The following is a 26,188-nucleotide window of genomic DNA, read 5'->3' on the forward strand; positions in this document are numbered from 1 at the left end:
TCAGACATTTTGAGTGCCGTATTTTATCACTTCATTGCATTTTTTTTTTGTTAAAGAGACGTTTGGAAGTGGTGGAAAAAAAAGCCTCTGGCTTAAGAAGTGCTTCAGCAATGTCAGTCATGTGCCCTTAGGTTTGGAATTCTTTCCATTCTTGTTTGATGCGGTCGTGAGTCGGCTGTGCGTGCGAGCGTGCGTGCGTGCGTGTGTGTGTGTGCGTGTGTGTCAGCGCATTTCAGCGACCAGTCATGTAGAAGAAGATGAGGGGTACCGAGCGGAGCAGGTGACAACATTCCGCACATATGTGACTGAGTGTGCTTCTTGGTTCCGTGAAGCGTGCACAATTTGAGTTGACACATCTCAATGAGCCGTTTTTTCATCAAGTTCTAACGCACTCCTTCCTTCCCTCCTCTGTTATTCTCACTCTGCTTTTCCTTTGTGCAGGTCTCCTGTGGGCTTTAGAGAGACGGACGTTGGTCACGTGATGGCACTGACGGTGAACCTGCTCGGCCCATCTCCATGGGGCTTCAGAATATCAGGAGGGAGGGACTTCAAGAAGGCCATAACAGTCTCTAAGGTAACTGTGTCGCCATTAAACGCTGAATGCTCACCTGCGACTTCATATCCTTTTGTTTTTCTTAAACCGGACGCAAACGATCAAAGCTCTACTCCACAGCAACCCCTGCCCCCCGAAAGCATCTATCCTGTGCGCTCCGTGTTTGTGTCCAGTAGTTGCTACCTGTGTCCAGTGGTTGCTACTTGTGTGTGCCTATGCTACAAGCTACCCCAGAGGAAGCCGGTGATTACACTAACTGGGGAGGCACCCTTGGAAGCCCCTGTACATTTTTACACAAACAGTTTCGGCCGAGGAATGTCCAAAAGCCAATCAGTGTGCATGTCCAAGGCATGCCGCTCTACTTTAGGCCTCGCCAGTCACAGGAACACCACTGTTCCCAGCATGTGCTAAGAGAGGATGTCCGTTATGCAACAGTGACCGAACACATTTCCAAGTCCAAAGTGGCCAAACAAAGTCTATGTGGCATTTCAGATGTGTTGTTGTCCCCTTCCCAGCTCTCTGCGTATCTCTGCCAGCCAGATAACATCTGAGTGTTTTGGCTAAAGTTGGTGCCATTGTTTGAAGCCAGCAGGGAGTTATCTAGACACCCAAACAAGGCTGCGGCTGAAATTCCCCAACCACTCCAAATAAAGAGGCCATGAGACAATGCCGCACTCATTAAGCTCACACCATCCATAGAGTCCTTTCATGTCTTTCATGCCACATTGCAAAAAATAGGTTTAATGACGGAGCGTTGAGTTGGCACCATTTGGTTTGGCCATTTGGTCTAGACCATGAATGAGATTGGAATTGGGCTTTTAGTTCTTGGCAACAAGCGACCAGCTGCCACAGCAGCTTAAAATGATTTCACGCCCCACACATCCTGAAAAACTGAAGATCTTGAACAGAACAACGCAAGCAGCGGAATGTTAATGCTATGTCTTTTGTTTTGATTGCTAATTTGAAAGCTTGAATGGCTGCAAGTGAACTGTTAGTCGGACGACCTACAGTGGACCCCAGACCTGGGTAGGTGAATAGGTCTGCTGTGGAACAGTGTTGATGGGACTGACCATGTCCTCCGTGCCCAGCTGAGGATGGCAGCAACATGGCATCTGTGTGAAGAGAAGAAGCGAGAGATAGAGAGATCCAGTGGGAGGGATGGAGGGAGGTAGAGAAGCGAGTGCAGTGTGGTTCCAATGTCGAGTGAGTTGAGTTGAGTGTCAACGAAGTGGTGTGTGTGTGTGTGTGGGGGGGGGGGGGTGGGGCGGGCGGAGTGAGTTGCTGGGTCATGGCCCTCCTCCTCTGGTCTGGCCTGGTCTGGTCTGGTCTGGTCTGGTCTCCCCAAGGGCTCCATGGGGCTTTGTGGCTGTCTGAAGTGGTGAAGGCTTGGCACGGATGCCCGCGTAGTGCCCACGCGCACTGTTCCCTCTTCATTCATTCACTCTTATTTTCTTCTCGGCCCTCTTTAATCTGTACTCGTTTTATCTCTTTGTCTTCTCAGGCCATGAACTCTTAATTCTTGTGCTGTGTATGATCCCAGCATTTGCTGCCCCCGTCTACTTATACCCATTTCCTCTTGTCACAACATCCTTCCCTCAGTCTCCCTCCCTGGAAGAGCTTGGGGCTTGTTTCCCTGGCGAAGGCCTGGATGAGAAGGTCACCCCTTAGTGTATGTGAAACAAGCCATGGAGTGATTGGGAAAGGCACGCACCATTGTGGGTCACCACGGCAACGGTTAATTGCCACTTGAGTGGGTGCGCAGACATGGCACCTCTGCCCTTCATGCTTAGAGCCCTCTCCAACAAACCCCCCCAATGCCATTTTGTTTGGAGTGGGGATTTGGTGTGTGTGTGTGTGTGTGTGTGTGTGTGTTGCTCTTTGTGATTTCCTCTCTATGTTCTCATCTGGTATAGGTTTTCCCTCTCTTAGGTTTTAATTGGGTCGCTGCCCCATTGACAAGCTAATGGCCCTACTTACACACACCATAGCTCTTTGCTGTGTTTTGTTTTTTGTGTGTTCACAGAAGGAGTGTTTGTGTTTGTTTTTTTATTCTCTAAGTGCTCAATTTGCATGTACACTAAGCTTTCTGGACAAACAAGGTCCTAAGTTCAGCGTCCAAAATGGGAGCTTTTTCTTAAACGCTGGGTAGGGGTGATGAAGCTTTCTTAGGACTCCTGAACGGCAGCCTGCATGGGTCTATGAACCTAAACAGAGGGTCTTTCTTTTCCCCCACTGGACCCCTATGTTGCCCTCATTAACCTCAAAATGCCCCAGTGTTTTTTTTTTTCTGCCCCTGTATCATAGCCCTTGACATATGGAGGGCCAAATCAGAGGTCATGCCCTTTGTACTTAACCTCTATAAATAACACATAACTCCCCTTGCTGCGCGCCCATGAGCCTGTGTCCAGACATGTCTCTATAGCCTCTCTCATGTCCGCCTGCTGTGACATCGGTCATCAACAGCAATATGCTGTGGCTTTTAATGAGGTTTCTTCTGATGGCCTTTGGCACTTTCATGCCAACTCCAATAACCAATCCCCCATCTTTGAGTTTTGGAGTTGGGAGAGACATTCCTCGAGTGGTGAAATGGCTTTTTTTTTTTTTACTTTTTAAAGTGAAAGTCTGTGGTCTGTGATTTGTGCTTGAAAGGCTCACTGACTGTCTGTGGCCACCCCCTCTGCAGGTGAACGGAGGGAGTAAGGCGGAGAGGGCTGCCCTGCAGCCTGGCGACATCATCCTGGAGATCAACGGCGAGAACACGGGCGACATGCTGAACGTGGAGGCCCAGAACAAGATCAAGAACTCCCAGACCCAGCTGCAGCTGCTGGTGGAAAGGTAAACAAGTAAAACAAGACACATAATGAGGACACGAATACCACGGATACCACAGATACGATGCACTTGGAAAAGAAAGTCTTTTTATGGGTTCTATTAAATCTTCTTGCTAATCCCTTGACATAGGTGCTTATCAGGAAGACGTTGTTTATCTAACTGTTTATCTAAACCAAATGATTGGGTACACCATTGCTTCCCCTTTCTCTTTCGTCTGTGTTTGTTTATTGGGTCATCTCAGGGCGCTCTCTCTTCCCCTGTCACGACGGTAAGCTGTCTGTCTGCCGACTGCTTGTTCCTTTTTTCGGGCTTCCCTCCCTCCAGTGTGCACAGCCTGCGTGTCTGACAGTAATGGTGACGGGAAGACATTTCACACCGTGCTGCTTTGTTTGTGTCCCTCGTCTTTCACTCCATGTATTCCTTTCGCCCTCTTCCTTTCATCCATGTAGTCACTCACTTCCTCCTCACTCTTCCTCTCCATCCCTTTTTTTTGTTTGTTGGTTGTCCTCTGTCTGTTAACACTTTGCAGCTCCCTTAAAATTACTCTTATGGCTCAGTGTGTTTGACAAGACTTCCCACGTAGAGCACACTTGTTTCTCATGATTCTTCCCACCGATGTTTAGCTCTGATTTGCTTCATGGGTCTTCCACTTTGATGGTATGTTTCGATACAGGGCAGCCATCTAAATTAAAAGTCCACACACTTCTTTATTAGTTGCCTGGAATGATAAACACTCCTCTTGTGCAATTACCGTTCTCTTTCAAAATAAATGACATGTAACAAACAAACCCTTGCCAAACCCACATGGTGCATGCGCGCACACACACTCACACTCACACTCACACTTAGGGCACACACGCAACCACCACACACGCATATACTGTACTCACATTTAGGGCACAAACTGTAAACATTATGTGCCACACACACAAAGGCACACACACACACCTACACACACACACACACACACACACACACACACACACACATCCTCCCTGCCTGCCTCAGGTCCATGTGAGTGGATTTTTCCCTTCTGACCTCATGTCTCTGTCTAGGCCAGAAACAACACAGCAACTCCCCTACACAGACAATCAGACAATGGCACTCTGTAGAACTTTCAGCTGCCCTCCTCAAACACACTGTGTGTGTGTGTGTGTGTGTGTGTGTGTGTGTGTGTTCATAGGATATACTCAATTTCACTCCTATTAGAATGTCCTCACATAATATGAGCTTGTGACCTCAAAACCTCAGTTGTATGTTAGTTTCCCGTTTCTAATTTCAGTTATTCGTGTACCTCTTCCGTAAACCCTTGTCTGATTAGTGACACACCAGTATCCCTTATGATTGATTGAAAATGGACAAACCACAAACCATAATGCTTGTCCTACAACTTTACTTGGGATACATCATAGGCTAACCCATGACGATGTTAGAAAACTGCTCAAAGAAAAGGTAACCGAAAGGATTGAGCTGGTTGTCTATCCTAGCGTTCATGGGCTTCGGAAAAACCAGAGGCCGTCTACGGAGAGCCTCCCCACTCTCTATTAATCCCATACAAACCCAATTTGGCTGCAGTTCACCAGAGTTCACCTAGATGGCGATCGCGGGCGAGTCCAAAATACATGGGGTCCTATGGAGCTACATGGCTAAATTTATTGTTTTCACCTATTTAACAACTGAAACCCTCAGATTTTATTTTTATTTTATTTTTCGCAAAATGGATATGGATTATCAATCAAAAGTGAAATAATCCAGGAGTCATGTCCTTTAGTTTTCTTACAGGTTGGGTCGTTGTTGCCCATAACACACTAGCATTGATGCTATGCTATGCTATGCTATGATCATGCTAATGAATGACGTCATTGACATGTTTGAAAGGCTTTTTAGAACAATTAAGTGACTTTAAAAAATATAATGCTCAACCAAGTGTGTTGTCTTTGCCTCCCCTTTCGAATACAATATTCAAATTACTTGAAAAAAAATTATATCCCGAGAAAAGTGGATTTTGAGGGGTATTGCTCCATAGACCTCCATTCATTCTAGACTCGCCCGCGAGCGCCCCTAGATGCAGTACCACACCGGAAGAGTTCCGAGAGTGAAGGTTCTCCCCTTATTAGACATTCTCTGGAAAAACCTTTCTCCGAGTGAAAACATCATCATTCCGCGTCATTCACGTCACTTAATGTGTGAGTCAGAGGTCGGAAACTGGGGCTAGAGTTGCCCAGTTAGGCGCTCGTCATCACTTTTGTCGTCACGTTGTAGTTCGTTTGTAGTCCATGTGGCCTTTCATGTCCAACAGTTTTAATGTGAACTTGGGAATTTGCCGTTTTTGTCACTTGAAAGCTGCATATCATTCTTTCACGAGCATCTTACACTATATTTTAAGCAAATACAGTTGTTTGTTTAGGATTAGTGAGTGTATGTTTTAACCTTTGTTGTGGCATCCGTGTTTGTCACACATTCTGATGGCAAAGCACATGAACACTTGCTGTCGGAAAAACAAAGTAGCCATGGGGGCGGTCCTTGTCATTCCGAGGTGCCCTGAATGCACCCTATGTATGTGAGCGATTCCTACTCCCATCGCTAATGGCCATCAGACTGTGACGCTGGAATATCCCAGCTTCCCCTCCCTTGACCTCCCGATCCCTTAGCACCTCCAGTAAGTGGTCTGCCGCCTGCAAGCTGTGAATTCCCCCTCTCTCTCCGTCGCATGTCATGTTAGGTGAAAACAAAGCTTGCCTTTTGGGAGTGTCCAGCTGCTGTGGCCTTTGATGGTCTCCCTGCCATGTGGTGTGCAGCACTCGCTGAGAGAGGCCCCCGTGGATGTGGCTCCTCACTGGCATTGTGGGAATGTTGCATTTTGAGTCGAGTGGACTCGGGGCTGAATGAGGGGCCTACAGGGAATAGCATGTGATTTGCCGCTTGTTCTCTCTCCTCGTGTTACCTCATGGAAGGAGATTATCGCGGAGGTGTCACGGTGAAGTTAGGATGCTGTATGTTAAAAGTCGCTTGAGGGTGAGGTATTTCTGACCCTTCCCCATACAGACCCGAGTTCTCAAACACTCTTGTTGAATAACAAATCGGCTGTCGCTAATCATGTTGATGTTTCTCTGACTCAACTGTAACTGTTTCGGGTTCAGTTGGAAGGTCAACTTTATACTACGACGCAATGCCTCATTCATCCCGGTGCTGTCCAGATAACTAGCGTCAAATTTGATGTCTGTGATACATTCCACTTGATGATCCAGCCCTCGCTTTCCCATGTCCTGGCTACCCTTACAAGCATCTTTTCCTGGCTCTGCCTGTGTGTTTCGCCTGCCCTCTTGATTCCTGGTGCTCCCTCCCTCCCACCCCACACCTTACCATAATGAATACCTTCTGAGGGAAAACCAGCGCCGGGTCCTTTTCGGTCAGGGGGGGTTTAATAGATTTATAGCCTCATGATGGGTAATTAAAGATATTGCTGTGTTGTCTCTTTTTCTCGTCCCCCTGGCGACACGGTCATGGGTGGTGTGCATGTCAGCGATGCCTCAGCCAGCAGTGCATGCCCCCCCCCCCCCCCCCACACACACACACACACACGCACACACGGTTGGCATAGAGCTGGCACCGCATATCTGAGACTTTAAGTGCTTTGTTCCCAGGGAATTTTTCTGCATTGATCCAAGCTTAATTTGGATGATCTACATGTCTTCAGCTTGCTTTCATCCGCAGCTGAGATGACAGATGGGAATAAGACTGGCAGAGCCAGACATGCCCGCTTAATGAGGACTATTTGTAAAGGGCCTCCAGAGCGTGTGCCGCTGAAGGTGCCAGTAGGGAAAAAAAATAACATCAAAAAACAGAATTTACTCCTTGCCAATGTCTATTGCCCCTCACAGTACATGATAGAAGAGTGGCCATTGTGAGACTAATTTGTTCTGATCCACCCAATTACTGTTAAAACATCAACAGCTGTAGGTGGCAGTGGACAGCCGGGGGACCGCATTACCCAACTGGTGGCACCATGTAGTCTGAGCTTCATCAGCCCATGTAGTTCCTGCTTGTAAACTCTACTATGCACAGCTACAAAAGGGGTATTGAGGGCATCTTTAAAAAAAAAAAAACAGATTTTCATTGAACCCTTTTTATCAGAAAAGCTTCATCCAACCCACTAATAACCTCCTCTGACATAAACAGTTACGATAAGGCTGAAAGCTGGACAACTCTGGGAAAGATTTTATAGCAAACACTTTGTTAAAGAATGTGAAGTACACTTTTAAAATGAATGTGTTGAAAATAACACAACTTGTGCTGTTTTTAACACATCTCTATGTCCAAATAGGGACAAACACATTCGTTTTAACAGTGTAGGGCCTCAACAGGGGCCTTTTTTGGAGGCAACTTATAATGTGTAGATTGCATCTGTCGTTCTTATAACACAGGCGTCATAAATGGTCTGGTGGACCTATGGCTGGTACCAGATGGGACAGGTAGTGCTGCACATGCATTCTGTTCAGGCAAAGAGATGGCTGACGGGCAGGCTTTAAATTGCTCAGGTAACAAGGCTGAGCATACTTTGCTGGTGAGAGTGTAGTTTGTTAAGCAGCTCTTTGATTTATGTCTAGTTTCCGTGCTGCACCAAGCAACAGCAGGGCGATTAGTTTCACTGCCTCAGGGGTTAGTTTTTTTTTTTTTTTTTTTTTTTTTTTTTTTTTGTGACACGCAATTCTCTGCACACTCAAGAGATGTCCATCAATACCTCACATTACATTGAGGATGATGAACTGGGCTCAAATACCAAAAGGTCAGATTGGTCTCATATTTAACTTTGAACTTGACCCTGTGCTTATGTGACCTCATCTGGAAACTACTGTTGGTTTTGGCCCTCTTTTCTTCGAGTTGGCATATTCAGATTGAGACCCAGCAATGGAGCCTCACGTCCAACACTATTTTTAACTTTCCTCAAAAAGCCAAGACGCGCTCGGTTCCAGTGGTTGTTCACTTCTGTATGCAACTGTGTGTTACTAAACTCTTCTGCTGGCTTCTGGTGGGTCTCATCAAGCTTCCAGGGCAAGAATGTGTTTTGAATATATGTATTTTACTGTTCCTCAGTCCACAAATCAACCACCCCTCTTATTCTGACACTCCACAGAATGTTTGCCTTAGGATTTGCTCAGGCCATTATTTGTGACCATAGCGGAGGGATCGTATTTAGCCTCCAGCTAGTATTCGGCAGGGGACCTGCTCCAGTCTGTGAGAAGACTTTGAAAGTCTACACGGACCCTGTTGGAGGTGTCTTTCCAGGCTATTTAGTGTCGGCATCCAGGACCGTCCTATAAGGGCCATTAGCTCTCGATCCGCCCTGGAATTTGTCCCTACAGAAAGCCAGCCCTTGCTTTACCGCACTGAGGCTTTCCTACAGCAGAGGGCCCGGGTCTGTTATTGCTGGCACTGCGTGTGCCTTCATTTTTCCCTCCCCAAAAGAAATGGGTTCAGTGAAATGTCTCATTAAAATAAGCCAAGATGAAGCTGGAGAGACACTTCAAGCCTTTCCCGCTCACACTCGCGAGGAATCCGTTTGAAGTGGGCCAGTTGGTTGAAATATGTGCGTCGGTTTTCAGTGTGTAGCCATTATCCCTCATTGTTCCCGGATTCTTGAATTGAGAAGCTGTTCTGATATTCTGCAGTTGCTCAAGCCCTGCAAGCAAACCCATCAAACCCATCATGCCAAGAGCCTTTTGGAACATCAGTTGATCGGCAAAATAAGAGCATCACTTCCCATCATTCGACCAACACACTCCCCCACATGCCTTAGAGTTAGTCTCTTGCTCTCCTACGCAAAATGTAGCTCTGTGGTTTACTAGATTCCCTCTAGGTATACTGGCAGTCTAAATTACTTGCTGGGTTGGACTGTTGTGCAACATTCCTGCTTTGGTATAACTAAGGACTGTGTGCTTCATTGAGTAATTCAAGACAAACATTTTAAAGCATCATGTACCCTTGTCATGATGCATTACTTTGGGAAAATCTTTGAGAAGCTCTTTGGTAGTCTTTGTATGTCATCTTTTGTTCAAGTCTCAATCACAACCAGTTGTTTGGATTTCATAGATCCGCTCCCATTTCCAGTTGCCCTCTAGCATGGTATCCTCTATCATATTATGCATTAAAACTATGCTACAGTGAAAAGGGAAGTTGTTAGTAATAAATACAGCTTTCAAATGACTCAATACTATCTCCTGTCCCACAGGCCTGATCCTCCCACACCGGGACAGACCAATGGGATCACCACCCCAGACCATCTGGTTGGACGCTTCCAGGTTAGTATTTCACAGGTCTGCTAAGGAAAACAATCTCCCATCCTATTAGATGCTACAATTACTATTGTAACTGTATCATAAGATACTAAAGACTAAATTTGTGTACAAGTATTATACTTGGGTACTGTCTCCAGTTTTAGATTACCAGTAAGCTTGATCAAATTATTGTGGCATTAGTCCAAAAAAAAAAAATACAGTACTGATAATCCTTCACAGACGTTAGAAGATTTCTGTTTCCTTCAAGTGTCCTCAGTAGAACATGTATTATGAGATTAGGAGCGGATGCCATACGATAACATAAGAAAACGAAAGATGTGCCAAATGCATATGGTGTGACAATTCTGGCCAAATAGCAATCCGTGTTTTTAGGTCAGATATCATAACTCCCAGTCTCAGCGTTACTGTACATGTCCTGAAGGAGCCATATCGCACGTCTCCTGTTTCACTGTGTCTGTGTGACACGACGGACATCTCTTGGCATCCGCGGCTCTCTCCTCCATCCTCTGGGCATCTCCCGAGGAGCTGCTTCTCATTACACAGGAATGGCTCTATCTATTTATCTAAGATTTATTGAAGGTCAGGAGGAGTAGAAACAAGATATTTTAGAACATTCTTTTTCTCCTTCTACCTCATTTGTCGTTGTTCCAGACATATTTTTTCTGTGACAGTGAGGAACTGGAGAGGGATTGAGGCATGTTGTAAATCACTGGGAGGTTCCTGTGTTTTATCGTCCAGAAAGACGGGTGTTGGACTGCCAGTGCAGCAGCAGAGTGAATCCTGGCAATGCGTGTTTTAGTAGAATTCTCTGAGGCGATGTATCAGAACAAATATCACCAGTGTCTACATGAGGTGGGCAGATGCTCTTTAGAGTGATGGCACTTAATAGAGCACATTATCTATGGTTCTATTTAAAGTTTAACAGCTAGATTTAAGTATTTGCACCTTTTTGTACGTTTAAAGGAGATTGTGCGATTTTTCACGCATAAATCTGTTGAGGTAACAGAGTACTCTCGGTGGGAAAGTAGGTCCTAGTAGAGAAACTTTGCATACTTATGTATAGTTGAATTGTGTGGCTGTGTGTATGTACTCTATGTATTGTATGACTGGGTGTTATGCATGGAATTCTTTCTGTTCAATTCAGTGTGCTTTATTAGCATGACTGTAGGTACTGTGTTGCCAATGCATAACAATAAAACTGAGGAAAAGAAAATAGTAACAGTAACAAGAGAAGTGTGGAAAATGTTTGTTTGTGAAAATGTTCTTCTTGTGCCCTTAGGAGGCAGTTCAGGTGAGCAGGGATGAGAATCAGAACTACAGGGAGTACACCATCTCCAGCCCTGTGTCCGTCTCTCCTGGACCCTACTCCCCTGAGCCGCCCGCAAGCCCCGAGAGGAAGACCGATAGAATCACCCCCACCAACACTAAGAGGTAGCCCACATCTCATTTTCACCTGCTCAAGTTCCTCTTGTCCTGGTATCATATTGACAACCATAATACAACAAAGTGGCATTTGAGTTTTTTTTTGTTGGCCAGTTGGGCAGGCCACCAAGGGAACTGACGTTACAGGCTGCTAGCTCAGGTTTCTGGTGCACCCACAGTTTCAGTAATGCCAGTAGTTTCTCAGCTTAGTCTCGCACTAATGACTAATGGTACTGGACATAATGATTTGCTTCTTTATCAGACCCATTTAGAGATCTACCTTGGTTCAATGTCTCTGACTTGTTATTGTAGAAGTAGAGGTATGTCAGGTGTTGAAAATGGGAAGCCTCATCTGTTTAATTCAGTCAGACAAATTTAGTCAGACTTGACATGGAAATGTTCACATATCATCCCTCATTGCCTCCATTCTGAAGAACATGTCCTTGACCTGTCCTTGCAATTAAGAGCATTAGATGGACTGTTTTTCCTGTAGCTCTGCAATTAAGAGATTTAAGCAGATTTCTTACAGTGAAAACTAAAGATGGGCGGAGAGGAATGGATCTTTTAATAGAGGCAATAAAGTAGTCCATATCAGCGGCCTTTCAATATCCCCCTGGAATGTTTCCACATTCCTATGCAGCTGTTAAAACAGGGCAAACACATTTCAGAAGACGTTCTTGCCAAAGATAATGTTATGAGAAAAAAAAACACCAATCCATTACTATGGAAGTGTGGGCTGGGTACTGGGATACTTTGGCCGATCAGAAAGCAGTCACTTTGCTTTGGCAGCTCAAACCACTTCTGAGGAGATGGAGGTTATGAAGTGTCAGTCATAGATATGATTGCCATGAGGTCTGGTATGTTATGGTGACACACCAGACGACTTTGACCTGTAGCCCTCGAAATAACCGACCGAGAGGGGCCAGAAGAGGCTAGAACCACTTAAGGACTCCTCTGAGTTTAATATTGAAGCACGGAGCAAACAGACAGAAGCGTGTGAACAGGCGAGTGAAAGGAGAGCCTGGGGACTCTAAATGGGGCACAAAGGATGTGCATTGGATTTGCCACTCGCTTCCATCTCCATTCATATGCGTGGCGCAGGGAAGGGAACAGTGTGCTGGCTTTCCTGTCGGGCTCTGTCCTGTGCACTGACTGAAAGGTCACAGTTCAGGCTGAGTGACTGCAGGAGAATCCACAATCTGTCTGTCTGTCTGTCTGTCAGTCAGTCACTCACTTACTTCAGCCTTTCTGGTTCTTACTTGGTTCCCTGCTCCCTGAGCATTGCAATGATCAGACCCTTGAAAGCTTTTGAGGCACATTCCAGGTGTCAGAGCTGATTGGCTTGATTTTTAAAAAATTTCGGGTCCTTCTGAACTCTGGTCTTTTACTGATATTTTTTAATGCAAACATCAAGCGTTTACCATCTGACATGCGCCGCTGGGTCAATACCAGTTCATTTGTTGACAGGCTGAAATGTGGAATTGGAGAAAGCATTGCCTCCGATAGCCAGTGTTTTTCCAGTGTCATTTTGATTTCCAACTCGGTGGTAATTTCCAAGTCAGCAGTTTTACACCTAATCCTTTCTCCTCTCCTGTAGCCTGCAGCAGCTGCGGTCATGGTCCCCCGAGGAGAAAAATCCCAACCATCGACTCTCCAGGCCTCTCTCACAGGTAGGTACTCTCAGAAGTGCTGAAATGAACAGGAACAGGACTTGAGAAAGCTTCTCCCATTTGGAATTATCCTCACCTCATCGAAAGGCTAACATGGAAAAATCAGTAGGACAACAAAAAGATCCCCCTAGCATGAAATAGTTACTCCCCTGAAGAATGTTTGAACATAATTCACTTACATTATTTACTCTTGTGTAGTGCTTAGATTGACATGTCAAGACTTGTGCTGTCTCAGTGGTTGTCTCCGTAAATTCTCAGGATTGCTTTCATGGGTTTGCAAATTGATATATATAGGCCTTAATTAAGTTATTGGTCTACAACTATGCACAGATACTTTAGACTGTAATAAAACCATGATCACACTGCTGCCCACATTACAAGGCTAAATTCAAGACCAAACATAAACATGTTACATTCATACAATACATTTACAGATAATTTCAGAATCACAACCAGAGGTTATTTGTATTACAGTGGGGGAAAGTCAAGGTCAGGAACCCTGGTGTAAACACTGGACTGTATGGTAATTAGTTATGCCTTGGCCAGACCATCTGTGTGAAGTCTTTGTGTGAGATCAGAGAGGTTCCTCTAATGAGATGTCATTTGGCCTGACCTCACAATTGTGGATTGCAATATTTTCTAGCCTTGCAGCATGGGAAGTAGCTAAATTTGGTGACCACACTGCGTTAGTTTTGATATTTTCATTGCAGGTGGAGTTTGTAAACTTTAAAGGTCATGTTTGCCATCAGGTTGGAAGTGGTTTACTTAAAGATCACTGAGAGGAAGAGATTTAATGGCTCGCAAGGAAAAAACAATAGATGTGACCTTTTAACAGTTTGTTGAGCTTGTTAGTGCAATCTGCATCCACTTTGACATATGCAAGAGTAAAGTATGGGTTTGGGGTCATCTTCGTTTTACTCTCCTGCTTTCACCATGCTCATTTAGTGTTCCAGAAACAAAAAAGAGGGGTTCCAAAGCCTCTGGAAACAGTGAACGAGAGTTTTTTTGTTTTTTTTTCTTTCCTGTGGGAAAATTCATCATGAGTTATTTAAGCTATGTGGTGCTGCAGAATACCGAGGCAGGCCGTCATATCTGCGAGACTGTTACAAGGCAGAGTTGACAGGATAGGAAAAAAACATGCAAACCCTTTGATGCCTCGAGGATCCATAATGACATTCCAGTCATTTTGTGAGCTTTGTGAACATGTCAGGGGAAGTTACATAAACATGGTTCCTGTGACCTAAGTATCAGCTTCAGTCCCAATATAGTTGAAGCCTGTGTTCCTTGGAGGGATCAGGGCTCTTTTGAAGCAGCCATTTTGGGTCAGTCCAAACAAGCATGTGTTCTTTTTGGTGTTCTTACTGCGCTGAAAGTCGTTTGGTCAATTGGTCTCACTTCAACTTGCTGGGTGCTGTTCATTGGTAACAGATGTGTCTTATCAGTCATTCTGGCCAAGGCCCACATCTCTCCTCTTCTGTTAGACAAAGCCATGGATGGCCAGAGGTTAGTAGACACCAAGCCCTCTTGAAACCTTACCCTGATATGGTCACTCTGTGACCTCTCGTGTCCGACTGATTTGAAGCCAGAGAGTTAGCCTTTGGTCCTGCCCATTGCCAGCTTATAGTCCTGAGTCATGGATGTTCGAGAATCTTGGGTTGAAGCTTGAGAGAAGGTAACAGCCAGCCAGCCAATGTTTCCTTTTATGTCGATTCTGTGTTTTTATGTTTTCATTTTTGGTCAACATGGGTTGTGCTTTTTGCCAGTTCTCGGTTGGATGCCCCTTGACGCCACATGGGAAAATATGCCACTGTCAGACGGAAAGCAGCTCCAGGAATGGAATTCTTGCATTATCCCTCACCCTCAGAACATTAAATTACTGCTGTTATTCTGCTGTCATTAAGAAATCGAGAGGGCTTCCAACTGCCCTGAACGGAATGAAATGTTTTTTTGGGGTCAGCGAATGAGATGGAGTCGAGAAAGATGACCCACAACTGCTGCTGTCGTGTACTTATAAATCCAGCTCTGATTAGGAGTGGGGTTTACAGACAGGTCAGCACTGATTTGGCCCAGAGCTGTCGGGTTCCTTGGGCCCAGTGGTGGTCAGTTTGAGGAGCCAGGCACGCAGCACTTTGAAGAAGGCTGCCTTAAAGTGGCCAGACAGTTGTGAGTATGGTCGTCATTAAGTTTTTAAGCGTTTTTTTTTTCCAGCCCCTTTCCTTTTTTTTATCAGCAGACTTGGCCTTGAGGAATGCGGAGTGTTACATGCTCGTCCGTCATGCGTGCCTGTTTGCGCTGACCTTACGTGTTTGTGGTGTTTATGAAGTTAAGAGGGCCGGGGGGGGGGGGGGGTGTCTCAGGACCTCCTGCTCAGGACTTTTGTTGGAGTTATTTCTGCTCAGCCGGCATAGCTGGAGAGGAATTTTAAAACGGCCCGACCCTGTATCCCCCCACCCCACCCCACCCCTCATTTCTCATCTCCGACCGGATCCCTCTAGCCATGTTCCTCTGGGATCCTTCTCACATTCCTCGTCTCTTTGCATGCTCTTATCAGTTTTTATCCGTCTTACTAAAAAGCTCCTCTTCCTGTTTGTGCTTTGCATATCTTCGCCTCCGCGTGTGCGTGCGTCTCCACTCCCGCCGGACTGGCCAGTCGGCACGGGGGGGGGGGGGAGGTGCTCCCTCAGTTCACTAGATGCCATCACCTCCACCGGCTCAGCCCCTGAGACAGACAACATGGCTCTCGCAGGGTTAACGGTGTTAATTGTACCTGCGGTTTCTGAAGCTCCCCCCCAACCTCCCCCCAACCACTTCCTGTGTTTGAGTTGCAGGAGCAGGGGCTCGGCTGCCGGGGGAAAGAGCTCTTGGCTCCTGCTGCTGTCAGGTGTGATGTGTTTTTCGAGTGCGTGTGGCTGGATGAGAGTGGCTCTTTGGCTGACTGAGGCTCCCTTTCCTCGTGTGGAGGCTGTGGGCCTGAAACTGAGACCGCCCCCCCCCCCCCCCCCACACACACACACACACACACACACACACCTTCTTGACTGTGCACAGACACACAAACTTTCCACAGATTCACTGACTGGCTCTCTTTTAGAAGACATGGCCATGTGTACACACAGGCATGCATTCACAAAAATGCAGGATACAGGAATTCTCCTGATTGTATACACATGCGCACACACTCGCACTCACACATGTATACACACACACACACACACACACATACATACACACATACATACACACATACATACACACATGCGCACACACACATGCGCACACACACTCACGCACACAGAGACTCACACATATACACACACGTGCGCATGCATACACACACACACACACACACACTCTCCCTCTCTCTCTCCCTCTTTCCTTGTAGGGCAGGGCCTCCTCTTTGACCACTGAGTGTTATTGGGGTGCCCTGCTCTCCTCACTGGGCCCTCTGTCCCCTCTGCCATGGCAGCCGTATCATGTGATCCGCTCAGAGCAGAATTGTCTAAAAGCCTAACACACACACACACACACACACACACACACACACACACACACACACACATATATACATATACATATATATGCGCAAACTGATGTATGCACACAAACACATACACAGTAGTTCCACACTTGATTCCTGCCATTTTGGGCTCACTATTAGTGGGGGCTCGTCGGGGTGTTGAATATCCTGAGAAAGGCCCTGTGTACAATAGCTGCTCTGACTGCCGCGGCTCGGGGAGCCTGGTGTTGCCTTTCCCCCCTCCGCTCCCATGGACAGGCCCGCTCTTGTGCGCGCCCCTTGGGGATGGCACTGACGTGGAAAAAGCGGGCGAAGGCGGGGATCCCCCCCCCCCCCCCATACTCCTCCCATATATCTCTAGCTAAACTCCCGCACTCTCCACTCCTCTACTCTGCCTGCCCCCCACCCCCCAGGCAGCCCCCCCTGCACACAGGGCCGTCATTGTCCCCGCTCCCCTCAGCACTCCCAGGCCTTTTCTGTGTGGGGATAAGTGGGCCGTGGTGACAGCGCCACACATCTCGCCTGCACACAATGCCCAGATCGGGTTCCTGCAGCCAGCACAGAGTGCTGTTGAGTCAGTCTAGAGTCCCACCTCCACCATGATGGGAGGTGTGTGTGTGTGTGTGTGTGTGTGTGTTTGAGTTTGGAGGATCCCCATTCTCTTGATTTCCAAAAGGGGACTTGAAAACAGATCCTCTAGGAAGCCGTACCCCCCTGTTCACAGTCCTGTGCTGAGAGCCCTGAAAGGCGCACAAGGCTCTTGTGTGGTTTTATTTCCCTGCGCTGGAACATGGATGAGAATAATTTTTTCTCAGGGTTTCACTTACTTGAAAGGTGCACTCAGTCTAGGTGGTCCAGGGGGCTAATAAATCCAAAAAACATCCAACTTTTTTTTTTCCACTCCCTCATCTATTTCTCTCTCTCTCTCTCTCTCCTCTCTCTCTCTCTCTCTCTCTCTCTCTCTCTCTCTCTCTCTCTCTCTCTCTCTCTCTCTCTCTCTCTCTCTCTCTCCGTTTTCTTTATTTTTCTTTCATCCTTTCTTTCTACTACTCCCCTCCGTTGACTGCTCATGCTTCTGATCAGAGATAACCATATTACATAAGGGGCCCTAGAGCAGCGGTCCCCAACCACCGGGACATTCCTAACCGGACCGTAGCCTACGACAAGAGTTTAAAAAAGAAATGCATGCAAACTAAATAAACTCAATTTAATTCGCAATAATGTCACATTCGCAACAATACCCACTGACGATGGTGAGCCAGATACCTCAAAGGAAAAGAAGGGGTCATTCAATACGAAATATGATGAGTCATATTTAAAATATGGTTTCGCAGAGACCGGTGACTCGCATGCACCAAGTCCTTTATGTGTGGTATTTGGCGATAAGTTGTCAAACGAACAATGAAACCATCAAAGCTAATTCGACATCTAGAGTCCAAGCATCCTACACTTGAGTTCTTTGAGCGTAAGAAACGCGAGCAAGAAGGACAAAAAACTAGTGCGTAAAGCAACCACATCGGTGAACGTGGCTGCGTTAAAAGCTGCAGCTAAAAAAATAGCTCATGTACCGCTTTCTGCAAGCACTGTCCATAGGTGAATTGATATGTCCGAGGATATTGAGGCACAGTTGTTCGAGAGGGTGAATGGGTCACCATGGTACGCTATCCAAGTTGGTTGGTTGCAGCCAGGTCACTGGCCATGTGTTTGAGTTGCGAGAGCCGCTGTAGAGATTTCTTACAGAAAAAAAGTCACCGTTAGCTGCATATTTTAGTGATGAGGGCTGGGTGTCAAAACTCGCTTACCTGTGTGACATATTCGGGTTGCTTAATGACCTCAACCTGTCACTGCAGGGGAGAATGACGACTGTCTTTAAACTGGCAGATAAAGTCGCTGCATTTAAAGCCAAGCTTGATTTGTGGGTACGACGAGTGGATCGGGGTGTATTTGATATGTTCCAAACAGTAGTGGGGGTTTTGGGAGAGACTCAGGCAGGGCCCTTTCTCTTGCAGCTGGTGCGCGATCACCTTGTTGCGCCTTCAAATGAGTTTGAGCGTTACTCTAGCCTGACGAGCCAGACCCACATTAAAATGTAGGGTCTGGACACTCACCGTTCGCAGTGCTCAGTCCGAGGGGCGGGATAATCAGTTGTCTTTCAAATAGGACAGCGGCAGCGCTATGAGAGTCCCATGCGTTTCCCACCAGCGGAGCTAGTTGGCTAGTTCAAACGTTTGCCAACTTAATAAAAGCTTAACTCGTGTCACACTGTTCGCCAACGGCAACATCCATCTTATTTGTTTTCAAGTAGCAGAGAATTCAAGCCAAACCGTTGCAACTCTGCCATCAATCATTATGTTAAGCCCACCTAATGACTATACACGATTTCATTGGCCTGATTGAGTTTCGATTTCTGGAGCTCACAAGCCAACGGAGAGTTGCTAGACTAGCCCTGGCAGCCGCTAGGGGCGTGTCTAGATTTCTAGGCTAGCGTTACTCCCCATCCTCCAAAGATCCACGGCAAACCAATGAGTGGGTCCGCAACCCATTTGTCAATATCCCGAATAGTCCTAACTTGTCAGTGCAGGAGCGCCTGAATAGTCCTAACTTGTCAGCGCAGGAGGAAGAGCAGTTGATCGAAATTGCAAATGACGGTGGTCTTAAGAGTGTGTAGGTAGGCCAGCGTTTCTCAAACTGTGGGTCGCGGAGACATGCCAGGTGGGGCGCGAACTGACGTGAAAAACAGGAGTTTTTTTTTTTTTTTATTTATTTTTTTTTTATCTGTAGCCTGGACCCAGGTAGCACCCGATGCGCAATGGACGCACTGTGTTATTCACAGGGAAGCGCTCGTGCCAAGGCCGCTTAGTTAGTCCCGACCTACATGAGATTTTTGTTGTGAGAGTGGTGAATTTCATCAAAACCCGGCCCTTAAAAGCGCGTCTGTTCTCCGCACTTTACAAAGAGATGGTAGCTGACCAAAAGGCTGTACTGTTTCACAGCGAGGCAAGGTGGCTTTCCCGAGGTAAAGTGCTGTCGTGCGTGTTTGAGCTCCGAGTCGCCTCTTCTTGGAGGAAGAGCATGTTTGAATCTGCAAGCACGAAGCTGGCCTATCTTAGCGATAAATTTGATATATCTTAGCGATACATTTGAGTTAAATGTCCAGTTACAAGGCAAAGACAAGCACCTACCTCACCTAGCAAATAAGATTACTGCATTCACCAAAAAAACTTGAGTATGCGTCGCCTCGATCGCGACAGTATTATGCCTTTGAGATTTCTGAGCGAAATCGCTGAAACGTCTGATGGGATCCATTTAATGCAGCATGTTGGTATTTCATTGAATATATTGTACAATGCTGTAAAATGGCCTGCGCTTCCTAATATGTTGCTGGAAAACATAAATATGTGTGTTATGTATTTATTTATTATTATATCTGCAGCACCAGCTGATTTTAACTCTGTTGAAGAGGATATATTTAGAACTTGTCATTATTTCAATAAATTTGACAATTTTAAGCTTGACCTACCACTTTCTTAGAGCGATGAGAGACAGGTGGGGCTCGAGAATGCCCCCTTGATCAAAGTGGGGAATGAAAGAAAAAGTTTGAGAACCACTGGTGTAGGCTATGAGGAAACCTCTCTGGTGGGTTTTTGGATGAAAACCAAAGCAGAATATCCCGAGATAGCCGTAAAAGCGCTGAAAACGTTGCTACCATTTCCCACCACATATCTATGCGAGGCCCAGGTTTTCGGCAATGACTGCAACTAAGACCAAATTGCGCAATCGACTGGACATTTCAAACACACTGAGGGTGTCACTGTCTTCCATCACCCCCAGATGGAACCTTCTTGTTGCAGGGAAACAAGCACAGGGCTCCCACTGATTATATTCGTAATGCACGTTTAGTTCCCATGTTTTGTTCCCATATTTTGTTAAGCATGTTCACACATGGTAGATGTAGCTTCAAGTTGTTCCACCGGTCCGTGAAAAAAAAATGGGAATCAAACCGGTCCATGGTACATAAAAGGTTGGGGACCCCTGCCCTAGAGCATGTTCGCTGGACTCCTCGTCTGGACGTGCGTACGGTCAGCTTCCTCCAAAAACCACAGGAGGCAGGCAGGAGCAGGGGGAGGAGTAGTGTATTGGGAGCAGGCGGAGGAGGAACATGTCTGCTTAAAGCATCAGGAAGTAGCCTCAGCAGTTCCACTGTTGGAAGGGGCCATGGGCGCATGCTGATGAGCTTGCGTGCGTGTGTGTGTGTGTGTGAGTGAGTTCTGCCGCTGCTGGAGTAGCCAAGAGGAGCGTGGCTTTGGCTGCTGTCCGGCGCGCCCTCAGGGCCACATTCCCCATCTGGCCTGCCAGCCGAGGGCCATTGCGAGGCTGCTGTGGTGACCGGGCCTTCCTGTGTGCCGAGCCCGTGAGGGAGAGACAAATATAAATGTGGTGAGGTGGCCCCTCGTGGCTCCAGCCTCTTGCTGACCAGGGCAAATAGGCGTTTTCATCCCCCATTGTGTCCGTCATCGCTCATCGTTTGTCGGCCTGTCGGTCTGCATATGTGTTTGAAAAGCAGCGTTTCCCTCTGAGTGGTATTTCTATCTCTCCATCCTCCCTTTCTTTCCTAACCACTTGATATCTCTCTCTGTCCTGCAAGACAAGGTTTCCTGAAGAAGTTTGGTTTGAGCTCATGCCTGCTTATGTAACACTGTCTACCGTCTGTCTGTGCTGCCTTGCACCAGTAACTATGTTTCTCCCAAGCTTTCCCCGCTGGCTTTCCTCCTCAATCCAATCTTTGTTTGGCTTTTTTTCTTTTTCCCTTGGTCTGTCATCAACCCATCCAACTTTTTATCTTCTTTCCTCCTCTTGCTCTCTCCATCTTTGTTTGGTGTCGCTCCCTTCCTCCCCCCTTCTGTCTCTGTCCCTTTTTGTCTGTCTTCCCCCTTCTCTCCCAGACTGGGTGGGGCACACATGGGGCACCCTTAGTGTCCATGTGGATGGTAGGGCCAGCTCTCTCTCTCTCTCTCTCTCTCTCTCTCTCTCTCTCTGTGTGTGTTGAGGGGGTGTGGTGCTATGGAGCAGTCAGCTGCGGTTGCTGCCTCGGAACAGAAATGGAGGCTTGGCACGCAGCGCTCTAACTATCAATTGCTGTTTTTCAGCTCCAGTCGCTGAAAAACATCTCTTTCTTTCTTTCAATCTTTCTGTGTCTTCTTTTGGAAATTGCTCTCCGGTTTTAGCAGCAAAGCGCAGAAAAGAAGGATCAGGATAGCTAGGAAGTGGTCTTCCAGACAGTTTTTCTGTTCTGTTGTTCTCAAACCTCCCTGTTTCATCTGACTTCATCGTTTCTTTCTCTTTCATTCCTTCAGCCGTGTCTTGGTCCCTGTCTCCTTTCTTCCATCCCAGTCTTTCTCTCCTGGCTCTCCAGGTCTCTCTCTCCGTCTCTCTCTCTCTTTCTGTCTCTGTGTGTGGGTGGCTGCTTGTGGGAGCCACGGGGGCCGTTACCTGTTTGCGTTGGCAGTTGCGGCCGGCCGCTCTGTCTGCCCATGGGCACGCTAACCTGCTGGCCCGCACTCGCTCTACTGACGGAGGTCCTGGAGCCAAGCCATATCTCTCTCAGCGCCAGTCCAGATCAGCCAGGCTGAGACTACTGTGGACTCCATGGGTCACCCTGACCAATCCGATGACTATCTTCACCTCTCCGGCACAATTGAAATGGCTTGGCCTCTTGGACTCCTGACCCCTTCAAGAGCCCTGCCTGCCCCATCACTGAGGCCCTTACTGTGGCCTGCCTGGCAGGTTTTACAGGGGAATTTTGGCTGGAAAATGATAGAACCCCCTTTTTATGATTTTTGGTGCGGTTTTGCAAAATAGCCCTGAGTGGGATGTCGGCATTCCACGAGTTTTCACGCAAGCTGTGTGGAGGGCTGCCTTCAAAGACTTTTTATTTTTCTTTCAAAACTAACAGCTCAGCACAGTCTCAGGGTTTGACTCACCTTTTTGCTAGCTCCACAGTTGCCATGGTAGTTATTTTTGTTTTTATTACTCCATATTTGTGGCTGTGGCCCCCATTCTCCAGCCCCTTTAAAGAATGGTCCGGTGCGCTGTTTATTCACTCTTAACTGAGCACCCACTAAGAAGCATTTGATTTCACATCCAATTTAACGCGTCTTTGGTCACCTGTTTGGGCCAAAGCAAGTCATTAGTGAACTTAAAAGTCTATTGGTATGTCATAAATCTGCAGTTCTGCAGTCATGTGGACCGCCACAGGACCATTCCTGATCTAAGCTACAGCGAGGGAGGAACGCAGGCCAGGTTCAGCCAAGTTCACCCTCAAACAGGAGCCGGGCTGCCCCCTTGGTGAACGTGTGTGGGAACAGGTGCGTCCGCTGTTCTCATCCAGTCCATATGTACGATTTGACATTGAGAGGGCCATTTAGCGGCCACATCAACGGAGAGAGATAGAGAGAGAGAAAGTGTGAGAGAGAGATTTAGAGAGAAGTAAAGAGAGGGAGAAGGAGAGTGAAAAAAGCGGGTGAAAGTGAGAGCCACCAGGTGGCTCCTATCAGCTGTAATTTATATTGGCCTCTCTAATTACCCCATCAAGCTGAAATACAATAAGAGTCAACAAGGATTTAGTTCAGCTCCAAGAGATCAGGATCTTACTGTACACACACACTTTGTGTGTGTGTGTGTGTGTGTTTTGATGCCACCATTTGAGGGAGAGCTCCGAGGTAGGAATGGTTAATCCTCTCTCCCCCCATGCCACTGTGTTGCCCCATAGTAGTGCCGTCCTAATGTTGCCATGCCCATTATAGATACATTGTGTGTGTGTGTGAGAGCGGGATCCCCAGCATTCGTCATCTGTCTGTCTCCTGTCTTTCCCAGCAGCAGTTGTTTTCTCCCATCCTTACTGTCCTGTTCGGGCTTTTTAATGTGCGGCATATAAATTGGTGCATACTGCTGGCTGTAAATTTAATGCATCGTGAAGTCCACCTATTTAACGAAGGCCTAATGAAGAGCAGATGTGTAATGAGCTGGTGCCTGGTGGGGAGCTTTAATGGGGGACGAGAAATGTGTTAGTCATAGCTCCCACTCTGGGTAAATAAACTACAGGCCTGGCTGCCGGTGGCGCAGTTCAAGTGGGCCCTTTGATGGGAGCCCACCGCACACGCATGTGTACGCACGCGCACACACACACACACACACACACACACACACACACACACACACACACACACACACACACACACACACACACACACACACACACACACACACACACACACACACACACACACAAAAACAAAAACAAGCGTTTTACATACATACACATGCTCACACATTTCTACTCACTCACACTTCCAGACAAACATGGATTGCAATCACATAAGGTAGCTTTGTGTGGCCATGCAGACAACACGGTAGTGTTGAGATGAGGTGTAGCAGGGTCTTATCATCTGCTCTGCGACTCACCGCCTCGGTGTCCGCGCCAAGGGTCCAAGTCAAGGAGTCGGCTGTGCAGCTGTCCAGTGACGTTCCAAACCTCCTGTGTCGTAACATTTACGCAAGAGGTGGTCCAGAAGTCAGTGTGGTGAAACCTAGATGCAACACGCACTCGCACTCACACACACACTTGGCTCCGTACAGACTGCGTCCAAGCATGTGACTCTTTTGGCCAGACTTGCAATTCTGTAATGACATGAGACTGTCTAATGTAATTTCTGGTCCACACACCCTGTATGTGTGTGTTTGTTCGTGTGTGTGTGTGTGTGCGTGTGCGTGTGTGCGTGCATGCTCGCTTGTTTATGTGCAACTAACGCAGGGATGTCCGTCAAATACATTAGAGGGCCAAAAAAACAAATTTGCTACAAGCCGAGGGCCGGACTGGTTCAATGTTTATTAAAACATATTAAAATGACTGCACGTAACCTATTGAACCAAGACGTGTACTGTATTTTATTTAATGATTAAATGAATAATGACTGTGACTGAAGTGCGGGCAAAGTTTGCACAAATGTACGATTTTTCCCATCCTCACCGACCTTGTCATAAAACTTGTTTAAATGATCATATGATGCCTCCTTGCTGCTTTGTCGTCTTGTTACGAGACCATACAATCAATGAGATGGTTCAACATAACATAACAAAGGCCAGAGAGAAGTGACGGTTTAAGGATATTTAATTGAACAAATAGCCAGAAATAATAGTTGTTAACAGTGCGTTGTTTGACAAAGATGAATAAAGCGCAACGAAAAACAACAGAACAAGGTGGTGCGTTAACGCTAAAGAATAACAAAACAGAAATCAAACCCTGTGACTGACTGACTCAAAAGAAAACCAAGCTGACTCCTGACTGTAAACAAAAGACAATAAGGAATTTGTGAGTCTTCTCGGGTCTGCTTCACTCCCTGGGCCTGTTTCTAATAACGTGCAATAACCTGCCACCAAACACCACCCGCTCAGATAAACATAAATAAAGTACAAGTGCTTTACAACTAGCCTGTATACGTGAGTGCTAACTTAACGAACGTATATTGCAAACAAAGGAAAAATGGCGATAGCAGAGGACGACGCAGTGCGACGCAGCCAGCAGTTCCGCTCCGAGAGAGGCGAGAGCGAGGAACGAAAAGAGAGCCCTCCTTCTAGGACGCGGCCGTCTTATATAGGCCCTGCCCCGCCCCGCAATCGGCCCGCACTCGGGATGACCTAGAGAGGGAGACAGAGACAAGACAACCCACGCCCCACAGCGCAAACAGGCAACACAATATTAATGCTACAGGAGCATCTGCGTAACACGTCTACATCAGCCTTTCTCAAACTTCTTTGACCTGAGGCCCAGTCAAGGCATACTTTGGGGTCATAGGGCCCACCTACATGAACCCACCCCCTCCTCCCACCCCCCATTAAATTATCATAATGAAATCAATTATTATTATTTTTATACTATTATTGCTATACATGCACTTCAAAACAGTCAATGTTTAAAGTGCTAAGATTGTTCACAAAAGTTTGTGAAAACATGCACATCAGAGTACTGCTTTACTAATGTAAAATATAATTAGGCCTACAATAGTTTCATTGTTTTTGCATTGTTGCATGATGCTTGCATGAGAAATACTTCTCAAAACAACAGCAGTTATATGGGTGCCGTTGTTTTGGGATTTTTCCCTCATGCAAGCATCATACACTGATAGAATATTTGTTATTTAATTACATTTAATTTGAATGCCTGAATGTAAGGATTCAGGAGATACAATACCAGCTTGTGTGAATGGTAAATGGCGGATCAGATCATGCGTAAATCACTGATCTGGAGATCTTTAACTATCTTTAACTAAGACTAATTAATAGCTTTTGGCTGACTTTAATACTTAATGCCAAACAGTGTTTTATATAGTTTGTGCTCTGTTTTTTATGGAAGTTGCATAAATCCACGTCGTTCTGTTAAATGTCTTTTCATAATTAGCCTTCCAATAGGTTGAAGCTTAGTTTTGCTACCAACGTGCACACGTATGCATTGAATAAACGCTCAGACTTAATTCTATGCCTCTATGTTTGATGACACCAAATTAACAAGTATTTCCTACTAATTGCAGAAATGTTTGTTTTCTTCTTCTGTCCGCGGCTCCTTGACCAATTGCGCAGCAAATCAGACGATGGCCCGGGAATAATTTCACTCTGCAGACCAATTTCCACATTGCGGACCGCGGCCCATAGTTTGACAAATGGTGACCTGCATGCTGCCATATTAAGGCCTTTTTACTGGTGTGTTTTTGGAAGGCTCTGTAGAAATCTGGCACCCTATTCAACGAAGTTAAACTGAAAGAGCGTGCTGTTCAGACACCGGAATGAACGAGTTCACAGTAACGTTCATCAGGCAGTAGTAGCCTAATACAGTACGTTCAGTTCA

General features: G+C 46.5%; 1 protein-coding gene across 2 annotated transcripts in view; it reads left to right on the top strand.

Moving 5' to 3' along the window:
- pdlim2 (PDZ and LIM domain 2 (mystique)) overlaps window positions 1–26,188 on the top strand; it is a 55,539-nt gene that overhangs the window by 7,995 nt on the left and 21,356 nt on the right. For both annotated transcript variants that reach the window (XM_042099883.1, XM_042099884.1), the window contains exons 2-6: window positions 442–574; window positions 3,237–3,388; window positions 9,615–9,684; window positions 10,961–11,112; window positions 12,701–12,773. In XM_042099883.1, coding sequence (XP_041955817.1) covers window positions 482–574; window positions 3,237–3,388; window positions 9,615–9,684; window positions 10,961–11,112; window positions 12,701–12,773 — 540 coding nt within the window. In that variant the 5' untranslated portion in view covers window positions 442–481. The remainder of the gene's footprint in view (window positions 1–441; window positions 575–3,236; window positions 3,389–9,614; window positions 9,685–10,960; window positions 11,113–12,700; window positions 12,774–26,188) is intronic.

This window comes from Alosa sapidissima, chromosome 8, assembly GCF_018492685.1.
Source record: "Alosa sapidissima isolate fAloSap1 chromosome 8, fAloSap1.pri, whole genome shotgun sequence".
Lineage (NCBI taxonomy): Eukaryota > Metazoa > Chordata > Actinopteri > Clupeiformes > Clupeidae > Alosa > Alosa sapidissima.